At 57.2% G+C, this 15,231-nt stretch overlaps 2 protein-coding genes across 2 annotated transcripts; one reads left to right on the forward strand and one right to left on the reverse strand.

Moving 5' to 3' along the window:
* Window positions 1–489: 489 nt before the first annotated feature.
* Window positions 490–5,870, forward strand: LOC306774259 (eukaryotic initiation factor 4A-III; the record flags this gene model as incomplete). The annotated part of the gene is made up of 5 exons (XM_079264257.1): window positions 490–628; window positions 1,555–1,670; window positions 1,743–1,850; window positions 5,526–5,653; window positions 5,743–5,870. Coding segments are annotated over 5 exons (508 nt in total), but the record flags the coding sequence as incomplete, so codon positions are not given.
* Window positions 5,871–5,972: 102 nt separating this feature from the next.
* soul4 (heme-binding protein soul4) lies at window positions 5,973–12,373 on the reverse strand. The gene is made up of 5 exons (XM_079264256.1): window positions 12,189–12,373; window positions 7,263–7,348; window positions 6,920–7,061; window positions 6,674–6,857; window positions 5,973–6,592 (listed from the first exon to the last, which is right to left on the reverse strand). Exons 1-5 carry the CDS (start codon window positions 12,346–12,348, stop codon window positions 6,418–6,420), a joined length of 747 nt encoding a protein of 248 aa, XP_079120382.1. The 5' UTR covers window positions 12,349–12,373; the 3' UTR covers window positions 5,973–6,417.
* Between the last annotated feature and the right edge of the window lie 2,858 nt (window positions 12,374–15,231).

Raw genomic sequence — 15,231 nt, forward strand, 5'->3', positions numbered from 1 at the left:
TATATATATATATATGTATATATGTATGTGTATATATATATATATATGTATATGTATATATATTTATGTATGTATATATATATATATATATGTATATATGTATGTGTATGTATATATATATATATATATATATATATATATATGTATGTATGTGTATATATATATATGTATATGTATATATATTTATGTATGTATATATGTATGTGTATATATATATATATATGTATATATATATATATGTATGTGTATATATATATGTATGTGTATATATATATTTATGTATGTATATATATATATATATTTATGTATGTATATATATATATATATTTATGTATGTATATATATGTATATTTAGAACGTTCTGTGTTCAGTGACAGAGAACCCCCCCTCTTGTTGTTGCAAAGGGGATCTTTTCTTTCGTTGGCTGAAATAAAGGACCTTTTATAACTCTCTCTCTCTCTCTGTGTGGTGAATGTCTCTCGGCCTCAGTGATGAGCTGACTCTGGAGGGAATCAAGCAGTTCTTCGTTGCCGTGGAGAGGGAGGAGTGGAAATTTGACACGCTGTGTGACCTGTACGACACGCTGACCATCACCCAGGCCGTCATTTTCTGCAACACCAAGAGGAAGGTTGGTGTCTGTAATGAAACACTTTTATTTATCTTGCAGGATCGTAGGAAGTCGGCAAATAATGAACACACAAACTCTCTGCCCAATGATTAACTCAGCGTTTTATTAATCTTGCAGCACAAGAGTAAGCAACACATCAGTTAAGGCACTTTTCAGTTTCCAGCTCTTACCGTAACGCGATAGGTTGGGGAGCCCACAACCCCGGTAGAGAGTGCCAAAACCAGCTGGGCGTCCTGATCAGATAGACCCGCAGCAGACTCCACCGAAGTCCGAGACTTCCCTGCTTTATACCCATGCACAAACAACACCGTGCGCGAGCAGGTAGAGAGGTGGCCAAACTTCCCCACAACACACACACAGCAAGACTCAGCTGTTATTGAGTCCTCTCAACATTCTCATGACCTTTCATAAAGCAAACAGTTGTTTTACAGGATGCAGCCGTGCACCGCTGCACGTAGGCAGTTACATAGAAATTAAATGAAGGCACACAACATCACAATATCAGTGTATCACACTTCATTCCACTCTTGATGTTTTGTGACATCATTAATTTATTCCCGTCATTGAATGAGGGCACACAACATCACCATTGAAGTTTATACTTCAGTGTCCGAACCGGGGCTTCTACACCTGACCAGAACCGCTAGCGGGGCACCATCGGTTGCCTTCAGGTTCTTCAGGTCTTTAAGTTGCCATGGAAGCATCGCATCACAACCAATTATCATATTGAGACATTAATATTCCGGTTACCATGGCAACTAATTCCCAACATGGCCGCCAAATATGATGGAATGGTCATCCTACGGATCAAAGAAGCAACGTGGTTCTGGTTCTGAGGCAGAATCGAACCTTTGTGGAGGGAAAGGTGGGGCTTGCAGCAGCAAAGGATTGTGGGAAACGTGGTCTGAAGGTGTTTCCTGCTGCAGGTGGACTGGCTGACAGAGAAGATGAGGGAGGCCAACTTCACCGTGTCCTCCATGCATGGAGACATGCCGCAGAAGGAGAGGGAGTCCATCATGAAGGAGTTCAGATCCGGGGCCAGGTGACGCACACCTGCACGTGCACATACGTACACACTAGATCATGTTGTAATAGAACTTAATGTCGGTTTCAGTCGTGTGCTGATCTCCACCGATGTGTGGGCTCGAGGTCTGGACGTCCCCCAGGTGTCCCTCATCATCAACTATGACCTGCCCAACAACAGAGAGCTCTACATCCACAGGTACACACCTGTACACACTTAGTCACACCTGGTCACACCCGTAGACACCTAGTCTCACCTGTTCTCACCTGGTCACACCCGTAGACACCTAGTCACACCTGCTCTCACCTGGTCACACCCGTAGACACCTAGTCTCACCTGCTCTCACCTGGTCACACCCGTAGACACCTAGTCTCACCTGCTCTCACCTGGTCACACCCGTAGACACCTAGTCACACCTGCTCTCACCTGGTCACACCCGTAGACACCTAGTCACACCTGCTCTCACCTGGTCACACCCGTAGACACCTAGTCACACCTGCTCTCACCTGGTCACACCCGTAGACACCTAGTCTCACCTGCTCTCACCTGGTCACACCCGTAGACACCTAGTCACACCTGCTCTCACCTGGTCACACCCGTAGACACCTAGTCACACCTGCTCTCACCTGGTCACACCCGTAGACACCTAGTCTCACCTGGTCACACCTGCTCTCACCTGGTCACACCCGTAGACACCTAGTCTCACCTGCTCTCACCTGGTCACACCCGTAGACACCTAGTCACACCTGCTCTCACCTGGTCACACCCGTAGACACCTAGTCTCACCTGGTCACACCTGCTCTCACCTGGCCACACCCGTAGACACCTAGTCTCACCTGCTCTCACCTGGTCACACCCGTAGACACCTAGTCTCACCTGCTCTCACCTGGTCACACCCGTAGACACCTAGTCACACCTGCTCTCACCTGGTCACACCCGTAGACACCTAGTCTCACCTGGTCACACCCGTAGACACCTAGTCTCACCTGCTCTCACCTGGTCACACCCGTAGACACCTAGTCTCACCTGGTCACACCCGTAGACACCTAGTCTCACCTGCTCTCACCTGGTCACACCCGTAGACACCTAGTCTCACCTGCTCTCACCTGGTCACACCCGTAGACACCTAGTCTCACCTGCTCTCACCTGGTCACACCCGTAGACACCTCGTCTCAGCTGGTCACACCCGTAGACACCTCGTCTCAGCTGGTCACACCCGTAGACACCTCGTCTCACCTGGTCACACCCGTAGACACCTAGTCTCACCTGGTCACACCCGTAGACACCTAGTCTCACCTGGTCACACCCGTAGACACCTAGTCTCACCTGGTCACACCCGTAGACACCTGCTCTCACCTGGTCACACCCGTAGACACCTAGTCTCACCTGGTCACACCCGTAGACACCTAGTCTCACCTGGTCACACCCGTAGACACCTAGTCTCAGCTGGTCACACCCGTAGACACCTAGTCTCAGCTGGTCACACCCGTAGACACCTAGTCTCACCTGGTCACACCCGTAGACACCTCGTCTCACCTGGTCACACCCTTAGACACCTAGTGTCACCTGGTCACACCCGTAGACACCTAGTGTCACCTGGTCACACCCGTAGACACCTAGTCTCACCTGGTCACACCCGTAGACACCTAGTCTCACCTGGTCACACCCGTAGACACCTAGTCTCACCTGGTCACACCTGCTCTCACCTGGTCACACCCGTAGACACCTAGTCTCACCTGGTCACACCCGTAGACACCTGCTCTCACCTGGTCACACCCGTAGACACCTAGTCTCACCTGGTCACACCCGTAGACACCTAGTCTGAGCTGGTCACACCCGTAGACACCTAGTCTCAGCTGGTCACACCCGTAGACACCTAGTCTCACCTGGTCACACCCGTAGACACCTAGTCTCACCTGGTCACACCCGTAGACACCTCGTCTCACCTGGTCACACCCGTAGACACCTAGTCTCACCTGCTCTCACCTGGTCACACCCATAGACACCTGGTCACACCTGGTCACACCCGTAGACACCTGGTCACACCCGTAGACACCTAGTGTCACCTGGTCACACCCGTAGACACCTAGTGTCACCTGGTCACACCCGTAGACACCTAGTGTCACCTGGTCACACCCGTAGACACCTAGTCTCACCTGGTCACACCCGTAGACACCTAGTGTCACCTAGTCTCACCTGGTCACACCCGTAGACACCTAGTCTCACCTGGTCACACCTGCTCTCACCTGGTCACACCCGTAGACACCTAGTCTCACCTGGTCACACCCGTAGACACCTAGTCTCACCTGGTCACACCTGGTCACACCCGTAGACACCTAGTCTCACCTGGTCACACCCGTAGACACCTAGTCTCACCTGGTCACACCTGCTCTCACCTGGTCACACCCGTAGACACCTAGTCTCACCTGGTCACACCCGTAGACACCTAGTCTCACCTGGTCACACCTGCTCTCACCTGGTCACACCCGTAGACACCTAGTCTCACCTGCTCTCACCTGGTCACACCCGTAGACACCTAGTCTCACCTGGTCACACCTGCTCTCACCTGGTCACACCCGTAGACACCTAGTCTCACCTGGTCACACCCGTAGACACCTAGTCTCACCTGGTCACACCTGGTCACACCCGTAGACACCTAGTCTCACCTGGTCACACCCGTAGACACCTAGTCTCACCTGGTCACACCTGCTCTCACCTGGTCACACCCGTAGACACCTAGTCTCACCTGGTCACACCCGTAGACACCTAGTCTCACCTGGTCACACCTGCTCTCACCTGGTCACACCCGTAGACACCTAGTCTCACCTGCTCTCACCTGGTCACACCCGTAGACACCTAGTCTCACCTGGTCACACCTGCTCTCACCTGGTCACACCCGTAGACACCTAGTCTCACCTGGTCACACCCATAGACACCTAGTCTCACCTGGTCACACCCGTAGACACCTGCTCTCACCTGGTCACACCCGTAGACACCTGCTCTCACCTGGTCACACCCGTAGACACCTGGTCTCACCTGGTCACACCCGTAGACACCTAGTCTCACCTGGTCACACCCGTAGACACCTGCTCTCACCTGGTCACACCCGTAGACACCTAGTCTCACCTGGTCACACCCGTAGACACCTGCTCTCACCTGGTCACACCCGTAGACACCTAGTCTCAGCTGGTCACACCCGTAGACACCTAGTCTCACCTGGTCACACCCGTAGACACCTGCTCTCACCTGGTCACACCCGTAGACACCTAGTCTCACCTGGTCACACCCGTAGACACCTAGTCTCACCTGGTCACACCCGTAGACACCTAGTCTCAGCTGGTCACACCCGTAGACACCTAGTCTCACCTGGTCACACCCGTAGACACCTGCTCTCACCTGGTCACACCCGTAGACACCTAGTCTCACCTGGTCACACCCGTAGACACCTAGTCTCACCTGGTCACACCCGTAGACACCTGCTCTCACCTGGTCACACCCGTAGACACCTCATCTCACCTGGTCACACCCGTAGACACCTGCTCTCACCTGGTCACACCCGTAGACACCTAGTCTCACCTGGTCACACCCGTAGACACCTGCTCTCACCTGGTCACACCCGTAGACACCTCGTCTCACCTGGTCACACCCGTAGACACCTGCTCTCACCTGGTCACACCCGTAGACACCTGCTCTCACCTGGTCACACCCGTAGACACCTGCTCTCACCTGGTCACACCCGTAGACACCTCGTCTCACCTGGTCACGGCTCTCTGCCATTTGTTCCCGCAGCACTTTCTTCGTAAGGAACCAATCACAACTAGTCTTTCTGAACACTTTCTGTCCGTTTATGATGTCACCTGTGATCTCCTCCAGGATTGGTCGTTCGGGTCGTTACGGCAGGAAGGGCGTGGCCATCAACTTCGTGAAGAATGATGACATCAGGATCCTGCGCGACATCGAGCAGTACTACTCCACCCAGATCGATGAGATGCCCATGAACGGTACGAACTGGCCAAACAGAGAGCAGGTGCTGTTTCCGTGGCAATGCTGCAGCGCCACTAACACCCGCTTGTCCATTTTGTCTCCGCAGTTGCTGATCTGATCTAAGCTGATGACGCCACAACTAAGCCACGCCCCCCGTTTCTTTTGTTTCATCTTACATTGAGGTTATTTTGTCTGTAAAACCCGTTTTTTGTAAATAAAGTTTTTAGTTCTGTCTTTGTGTTGTTTTGGCCTGTTTCCATGGCAACGGCGGATCCACACAGTTACAGAGAGGTTAGTGTGAGTCTGTTCAGGTTTATTTAGATTTATTTGTACAGAAAAAAACCCACCAGAATGCAGCCGAAACCGGTTTCGATCTCCGTCCAAAAAGTTCAACCTGCTCAATAACTTCACTTATTGATACATAGACTGAGCACGTGCAGAAGAAGTGCTCAACAGGCCCCGCCCACGTTACCTCACTGCCTGCCGATGTTTCGTCGATACGGAGAGTGGACTCTGATGGTGTGCCGGCCGTCTTCAGGGTGCGCTAAGAGCATGTTGGCGAGGTGGCGTTTTGATGAGCGATCGGGCCAAGTCGGCAGCCTGATCACTTCCTTGTTGGTTTAAACTGGTAGTTTAACAGGAACAGGAAGTGATGTCACTGGTTTTGTATCAGACTAGCCAATCAGATGTGACTTGCAGTGACGTGGGCCAATGGGGTGGTCAGTCTGACGGAGGAAAAATGTGAATGGATGGATTCAGTCAGTCAATGCAAGGCAGGCGTCTACGGGTCTCTCCGGATGAACCAGATCTCGTTTCGGCGCCCTGGGACACCCGGGTTGTCGTACACGGCGACCGTGTAGCGGTCCCGGTAGAAGTGCTCGCCAAATTCCAGTATTTCCCACAGAAGCCGGATCTGATGGCCGACTGTCTCCTCTGTAGTCGTCCCATAGAATGTCCTGTCAGCCAATCAGAGAGCAGCATGTCGGACACAACGATCACATGGATCTACCTTTTATTCACCTAAATGACCACCTCACCTGGCGACCACTCTGATTGGCTCTCGGTAGATTATGGTGATGTCAGTGTCTGAGGATCGGGGCGGACTGCTCTGGAACTCGGCAGGCAGGAAGAACGCCGTCTCCACGTCTCGTTCAAACAACTTTCCATCCTCCATCATGTGAATGTTACTGACCACAGGTACGGTCATGCCCAGGTGTCTTCCTGTAAATCAGCCAATCAGTGACGACACCTGGATGATTGAGACGGAAGGGGCGGAGCCTCACCTGCAGAATTCTCCTTGCAGATGAAGCGCATCAGTTTCATGAAGCCCATCGAGATGCTCTGCTCGTACAGATCTTCTCCTCGCATCACGCTGGCCCAGTTCCCCGCCGGGTACACCCGTTCCTCGTACTGGACCTCCCCCATCTGGACGCACGGGCCGGACCGGACCGGGAGACACGGACCAGACCGGAGGACATGGACCGGACCAGAGGACAGGTGAAGACATGGAACACAGATGGGAGACACTCTTAAATCTTCAGGAATATTCATGTATGTATGTCTTTAGCAGGTTCCAATCTGGTTCCCGGTTCGGGTCCGGTAGCAGGTTCTGGTCCCGGGTCGTACCTTGGTGTGGGCGAAGATCGGTGTGAAGGGGAGCGGCTCCCTCTGCTGGTTATTTCGGGTCATCTCCTGGATCGGTCCGGTCATTTCTGGAACAGAACAAACAGGTCTGTCACCTGACCTCCAGCACTTCCTGTTTCTGGCTGAGTTTTCAAAATAAAGTTAACAGTTTTGTTTTGTTTTAAACGAGTTATTTCTGGTGAGATAAACACGAAGGTGGTCCGGATGGGTTTTTCAGGATCCAGGAGTTCGGTTCAGGATCTGAGTAACCATGGTAACTGATGCAGCAGAGCGAGCCGGCAGGTGGGCCAGCGCTCCAGCGGCGGGTCGGGGTACTGGTTAGACTCCAGAGGCGGGTCGGGTACTGGTTACACTCCAGAGGCGGGTCGGGGTACTGGTTAGACTCCAGTGGCGGGTCGGGGTACTGGTTAGACTCCAGTGGCGGGTCGGGTACTGGTTAGACTCCAGAGGCGGGTCGGGGTACTGGTTAGACTCCAGAGGCGGGTCGGGGTACTGGTTAGACTCCAGTGGCGGGTCGGGTACTGGTTAGACTCCAGAGGCGGGTCGGGTACTGGTTAGACTCCAGAGGCGGGTCGGGTACTGGTTAGACTCCAGAGGCGGGTCGGGTACTGGTTACACTCCAGAGGCGGGTCGGGGTACTGGTTAGACTCCAGAGGCGGGTCGGGGTACTGGTTAGACTCCAGCGGCGGGTCGGGGTACTGGTTAGACTCCAGTGGCGGGTCGGGGTACTGGTTAGACTCCAGAGGCGGGTCGGGGTACTGGTTAGACTCCAGCGGCGGGTCGGGTACTGGTTAGACTCCAGAGGCGGGTCGGGGTACTGGTTAGACTCCAGCGGCGGGTCGGGTACTGGTTAGACTCCAGAGGCGGGTCGGGTACTGGTTAGACTCCAGCGGCGGGTCGGGTACTGGTTAGACTCCAGAGGCGGGTCGGGTACTGGTTAGACTCCAGCGGCGGGTCGGGTACTGGTTAGACTCCAGAGGCGGGTCGGGTACTGGTTAGACTCCAGAGGCGGGTCGGGTACTGGTTAGACTCCAGCGGCGGGTCGGGTACTGGTTAGACTCCAGCGGCGGGTCGGGTACTGGTTAGACTCCAGAGGCGGGTCGGGTACTGGTTACACTCCAGCGGCGGGTCGGGGTACTGGTTAGACTCCAGAGGCGGGTCGGGTACTGGTTAGACTCCAGCGGCGGGTCGGGGTACTGGTTAGACTCCAGAGGCGGGTCGGGTACTGGTTAGACTCCAGAGGCGGGTCGGGTACTGGTTAGACTCCAGCGGCGGGTCGGGGTACTGGTTAGACTCCAGAGGCGGGTCGGGTACTGGTTAGACTCCAGAGGCGGGTCGGGGTACTGGTTAGACTCCAGAGGCGGGTCGGGGTACTGGTTAGACTCCAGAGGCGGGTCGGGGTACTGGTTAGACTCCAGCGGCGGGTCGGGGTACTGGTTAGACTCCAGAGGCGGGTCGGGGTACTGGTTAGACTCCAGAGGCGGGTCGGGGTACTGGTTAGACTCCAGAGGCGGGTCGGGGTACTGGTTAGACTCCAGAGGCGGGTCGGGGTACTGGTTAGACTCCAGCGGCGGGTCGGGGTACTGGTTAGACTCCAGAGGCGGGTCGGGTACTGGTTAGACTCCAGAGGCGGGTCGGGGTACTGGTTAGACTCCAGCGGCGGGTCGGGGTACTGGTTAGACTCCAGAGGCGGGTCGGGTACTGGTTAGACTCCAGAGGCGGGTCGGGGTACTGGTTAGACTCCAGAGGCGGGTCGGGGTACTGGTTAGACTCCAGAGGCGGGTCGGGTACTGGTTAGACTCCAGAGGCGGGTCGGGTACTGGTTAGACTCCAGAGGCGGGTCGGGGTACTGGTTAGACTCCAGAGGCGGGTCGGGGTACTGGTTAGACTCCAGCGGCGGGTCGGGGTACTGGTTAGACTCCAGAGGCGGGTCGGGTACTGGTTAGACTCCAGTGGCGGGTCGGGTACTGGTTAGACTCCAGAGGCGGGTCGGGGTACTGGTTAGACTCCAGAGGCGGGTCGGGGTACTGGTTAGACTCCAGAGGCGGGTCGGGTACTGGTTAGACTCCAGCGGCGGGTCGGGGTACTGGTTACACTCCAGAGGCGGGTCGGGTACTGGTTAGACTCCAGAGGCGGGTCGGGGTACTGGTTAGACTCCAGCGGCGGGTCGGGGTACTGGTTACACTCCAGAGGCGGGTCGGGTACTGGTTAGACTCCAGCGGCGGGTCGGGGTACTGGTTAGACTCCAGCGGCGGGTCGGGGTACTGGTTAGACTCCAGAGGCGGGTCGGGGTACTGGTTAGACTCCAGAGGCGGGTCGGGTACTGGTTAGACTCCAGAGGCGGGTCGGGGTACTGGTTAGACTCCAGTGGCGGGTCGGGTACTGGTTAGACTCCAGAGGCGGGTCGGGGTACTGGTTAGACTCCAGAGGCGGGTCGGGGTACTGGTTAGACTCCAGCGGCGGGTCGGGGTACTGGTTAGACTCCAGAGGCGGGTCGGGGTACTGGTTAGACTCCAGCGGCGGGTCGGGTACTGGTTAGACTCCAGAGGCGGGTCGGGTACTGGTTAGACTCCAGAGGCGGGTCGGGTACTGGTTAGACTCCAGAGGCGGGTCGGGGTACTGGTTAGACTCCAGAGGCGGGTCGGGTACTGGTTAGACTCCAGAGGCGGGTCGGGGTACTGGTTAGACTCCAGAGGCGGGTCGGGTACTGGTTAGACTCCAGCGGCGGGTCGGGTACTGGTTAGACTCCAGAGGCGGGTCGGGTACTGGTTAGACTCCAGCGGCGGGTCGGGTACTGGTTAGACTCCAGAGGCGGGTCGGGGTACTGGTTAGACTCCAGAGGCGGGTCGGGTACTGGTTAGACTCCAGCGGCGGGTCGGGTACTGGTTAGACTCCAGAGGCGGGTCGGGTACTGGTTAGACTCCAGCGGCGGGTCGGGGTACTGGTTAGACTCCAGAGGCGGGTCGGGGTACTGGTTAGACTCCAGCGGCGGGTCGGGGTACTGGTTAGACTCCAGAGGCGGGTCGGGGTACTGGTTAGACTCCAGAGGCGGGTCGGGGTACTGGTTAGACTCCAGAGGCGGGTCGGGGTACTGGTTAGACTCCAGAGGCGGGTCGGGGTACTGGTTAGACTCCAGAGGCGGGTCGGGGTACTGGTTAGACTCCAGAGGCGGGTCGGGGTACTGGTTAGACTCCAGAGGCGGGTCGGGTACTGGTTAGACTCCAGAGGCGGGTCGGGGTACTGGTTAGACTCCAGAGGCGGGTCGGGGTACTGGTTAGACTCCAGAGGCGGGTCGGGGTACTGGTTAGACTCCAGAGGCGGGTCGGGGTACTGGTTAGACTCCAGCGGCGGGTCGGGGTACTGGTTAGACTCCAGAGGCGGGTCGGGGTACTGGTTAGACTCCAGAGGCGGGTCGGGGTACTGGTTAGACTCCAGAGGCGGGTCGGGGTACTGGTTAGACTCCAGCGGCGGGTCGGGGTACTGGTTAGACTCCAGCGGCGGGTCGGGGTACTGGTTAGACTCCAGCGGCGGGTCGGGGTACTGGTTAGACTCCAGAGGCGGGTCGGGGTACTGGTTAGACTCCAGAGGCGGGTCGGGGTACTGGTTAGACTCCAGAGGCGGGTCGGGTACTGGTTAGACTCCAGAGGCGGGTCGGGGTACTGGTTAGACTCCAGAGGCGGGTCGGGGTACTGGTTAGACTCCAGAGGCGGGTCGGGGTACTGGTTAGACTCCAGAGGCGGGTCGGGGTACTGGTTAGACTCCAGAGGCGGGTCGGGGTACTGGTTAGACTCCAGAGGCGGGTCGGGGTACTGGTTAGACTCCAGAGGCGGGTCGGGGTACTGGTTAGACTCCAGAGGCGGGTCGGGGTACTGGTTAGACTCCAGAGGCGGGTCGGGGTACTGGTTAGACTCCAGAGGCGGGTCGGGTACTGGTTAGACTCCAGAGGCGGGTCGGGGTACTGGTTAGACTCCAGAGGCGGGTCGGGGTACTGGTTAGACTCCAGAGGCGGGTCGGGGTACTGGTTAGACTCCAGCGGCGGGTCGGGGTACTGGTTAGACTCCAGCGGCGGGTCGGGGTACTGGTTAGACTCCAGAGGCGGGTCGGGGTACTGGTTAGACTCCAGCGGCGGGTCGGGGTACTGGTTAGACTCCAGAGGCGGGTCGGGGTACTGGTTAGACTCCAGAGGCGGGTCGGGGTACTGGTTAGACTCCAGCGGCGGGTCGGGGTACTGGTTAGACTCCAGAGGCGGGTCGGGGTACTGGTTAGACTCCAGAGGCGGGTCGGGGTACTGGTTAGACTCCAGCGGCGGGTCGGGTACTGGTTAGACTCCAGAGGCGGGTCGGGGTACTGGTTAGACTCCAGAGGCGGGTCGGGGTACTGGTTAGACTCCAGCGGCGGGTCGGGTACTGGTTAGACTCCAGCGGCGGGTCGGAGAAAGTCTGACGGACTGAAACAGACTCTGGGAGAAAAGTTCCACCAGGTGGAATTCTGAGTCATTCTTCTCGAAAATAATCAATAATCAAATCACCACTTTTATCAGTCAGTGTGACTAACTACTAATCAACTAATCAATACCTGATCAATCCCACATTTACATGGGAAATAATGAACGATTCCAGGATGATCGTCTGACTGAACGAATGATTTGGACACAGACGGCAGGAGCGGCGATGCTTATTGATCGGTGTGTAATCATGTGACTGCGTCTTCTGACTGAATTCAGAAACTTTATTAATCAGACGACAGAAACGATAACGTAGCAGCTGGTCGCCATCGCTTTATTGATCACAACTCTGTTTCCCTTTGCAGAATATTGCTGCGACGGGAGCTGGAACCACTTCAGAGATCTTGTTGCTTCAAGTGAAGCTATGTTAGCGGAACACCCATCTACTGGCCACGCCCCCTCACCTGCAGGAACGGTCACCTGGTGCGTGCTGGCGACAGCCTGCCAGTGTGAAAGCAGCCGGCCTCTGTCCTCTTCATCCATTGGTTCAGAGTTGTCAGTGATGTCATCATCCATCTGCTCATCATCCAATCCCTCGAGGTCTTCCAGAGAGATCAAAGCCATGTTGAAAAGGGGCGGAGTCTGTTACACCTGCTGAGAAACACAAGGATCACATCACACCACGTCAGTCCACATGGGACCGCGTCAGTCCACGTCAGTCCACATGGGACCGCGTCAGTCCACGTCAGTCCACATGGGACCGCGTCAGTCCACGTCAGTCCACATGGGACCGCGTCAGTCCACGTCAGTCCACATGGGACCGCGTCAGTCCACGTCAGTCCACACGGGACCGCGTCAGTCCACGTCAGTCCACACGGGACCGCGTCAGTCCACGTCAGTCCACACGGGACCGCGTCAGTCCACGTCAGTCCACATGGGACCGCGTCAGTCCACGTCAGTCCACATGGGACCGCGTCAGTCCACGTCAGTCCACATGGGACCGCGTCAGTCCACGTCAGTCCACATGGGACCGCGTCAGTCCACGTCAGTCCACATGGGACCGCGTCAGTCCACGTCAGTCCACATGGGACCGCGTCAGTCCACGTCAGTCCACATGGGACCGCGTCAGTCCACGTCAGTCCACATGGGACCGCGTCAGTCCACGTCAGTCCACACGGGACCGCGTCAGTCCACGTCAGTCCACACGGGACCGCGTCAGTCCACGTCAGTCCACACGGGACCGCGTCAGTCCACGTCAGTCCACATGGGACCGCGTCAGTCCACGTCAGTCCACATGGGACCGCGTCAGTCCACGTCAGTCCACATGGGACCGCGTCAGTCCACGTCAGTCCACATGGGACCGCGTCAGTCCACGTCAGTCCACATGGGACCGCGTCAGTCCACGTCAGTCCACATGGGACCGCGTCAGTCCACGTCAGTCCACATGGGACCGCGTCAGTCCACGTCAGTCCACATGGGACCGCGTCAGTCCACGTCAGTCCACATGGGACCGCATCAGTCCACGTCAGTCCACATGGGACCGCATCAGTCCACGTCAGTCCACATGGGACCGCGTCAGTCCACATGGGACCGCGTCAGTCCACGTCAGTCCACATGGGACCGCGTCAGTCCACGTCAGTCCACATGGGACCGCGTCAGTCCACATGGGACCGCGTCAGTCCACGTCAGTCCACATGGGACCGCGTCAGTCCACGTCAGTCCACATGGGACCACGTCAGTCCACATGGGACCGCGTCAGTCCACGTCAGTCCACATGGGACCGCGTCAGTCCACGTCAGTCCACATGGGACCGCGTCAGTCCACGTCAGTCCACATGGGACCGCGTCAGTCCACGTCAGTCCACATGGGACCCGCGTCAGTCCACGTCAGTCCACATGGGACCGCGTCAGTCCACGTCAGTCCACATGGGACCGCATCAGTCCACGTCAGTCCACATGGGACCGCGTCAGTCCACATGGGACCGCGTCAGTCCACGTCAGTCCACATGGGACCGCGTCAGTCCACGTCAGTCCACATGGGACCGCGTCAGTCCACGTCAGTCCACATGGGACCGCGTCAGTCCACGTCAGTCCACATGGGACCGCGTCAGTCCACATCAGTCCACATGGGACCGCGTCAGTCCACGTCAGTCCACATGGGACCGCGTCAGTCCACGTCAGTCCACATGGGACCACGTCAGTCCACATGGGACCCGCGTCAGTCCACGTCAGTCCACATGGGACCGTGTCAGTCCACGTCAGTCCACACGGGACCGCGTCAGTCCACGTCAGTCCACATGGGACCGCGCGTCAGTCCACATGGGACCGCGTCAGTCCACATGGGACCGCGTCAGTCCACACGGGACCGCGTCAGTCCACGTCAGTCCACATGGGACCGCGTCAGTCCACATGGGACCGCGTCAGTCCACGTCAGTCCACATGGGACCGCGTCAGTCCACGTCAGTCCACATGGGACCGCGTCAGTCCACGTCAGTCCACATGGGACCGCGTCAGTCCACGTCAGTCCACATGGGACCGCGTCAGTCCACGTCAGTCCACATGGGACCGCGTCAGTCCACATGGGACCGCGTCAGTCCACGTCAGTCCACATGGGACCGCGTCAGTCCACGTCAGTCCACATGGGACCGCGTCAGTCCACATGGGACCGCGTCAGTCCACACGGGACCGCGTCAGTCCACGTCAGTCCACATGGGACCGCGTCAGTCCACGTCAGTCCACATGGGACCGCGTCAGTCCACATGGGACCGCGTCAGTCCACGTCAGTCCACATGGGACCGCGTCAGTCCACGTCAGTCCACATGGGACCGCGTCAGTCCACACGGGACCGCGTCAGTCCACGCGGGACCGCGTCAGTCCACGTCAGTCCACATGGGACCGCCCCCCGTCAGTCCACATGGGACCCGCGTCAGTCCACGTCAGTCCACATGGGACCGCGTCAGTCCACGTCAGTCCACATGGGACCGCGTCAGTCCACGTCAGTCCACATGGGACCGCGTCAGTCCACATGGGACCGCGTCAGTCCACATGGGACCGCGTCAGTCCACGTCAGTCCACATGGGACCGCGTCAGTCCACGTCAGTCCACATGGGACCGCGTCAGTCCACGTCAGTCCACATGGGACCCGCGTCAGTCCACGTCAGTCCACATGGGACCACGTCAGTCCACATGGGACCGCGTCAGTCCACATGGGACCGCGTCAGTCCACATGGGACCGCGTCAGTCCACGTCAGTCCACATGGGACCGCGTCAGTCCACGCGGGACCGCGTCAGTCCACGTCAGTCCACATGGGACCGCGTCAATCCACTGGACCCGCGTCAGTCCACGTCAGTCCACATGGGACCGCGTCAGTCCACATGGGACCGCGTCAGTCCACGTCAGTCCACATGGGACCCGCGTCAGTCCACGTCAGTCCACATGGGACCGCGTCAGTCCACATCAGTCCACATGGGACCGCGTCAGTCCACATGGGACCCGCGTCAGTCCACA

This window comes from Telmatherina bonti (assembly GCF_933228915.1).
Source record: "Telmatherina bonti genome assembly, contig: scaffold_277, whole genome shotgun sequence".
In the NCBI taxonomy this organism is placed as follows: domain Eukaryota; kingdom Metazoa; phylum Chordata; class Actinopteri; order Atheriniformes; family Telmatherinidae; genus Telmatherina; species Telmatherina bonti.

What these genes read in the sequence shown, in the direction of transcription:
- soul4 (XM_079264256.1), bottom strand. Translation starts at nt 12,348, where the DNA reads ATGGCTTTGATCTCTCTGGAAGACCTCGAGGGATTGGATGATGAGCAG. An exon ending in CCAGGTGACCGTTCCTGCAG is followed by an intron (nt 7,349 to 12,188) that starts GTGAGGGGGCGT and finishes GTTCTGTTCCAG; the next exon opens with AAATGACCGGACCGATCCAG. An exon ending in CCAATCAGAGTGGTCGCCAG is followed by an intron (nt 6,593 to 6,673) that starts GTGAGGTGGTCA and finishes ATTGGCTGACAG; the next exon opens with GACATTCTATGGGACGACTA.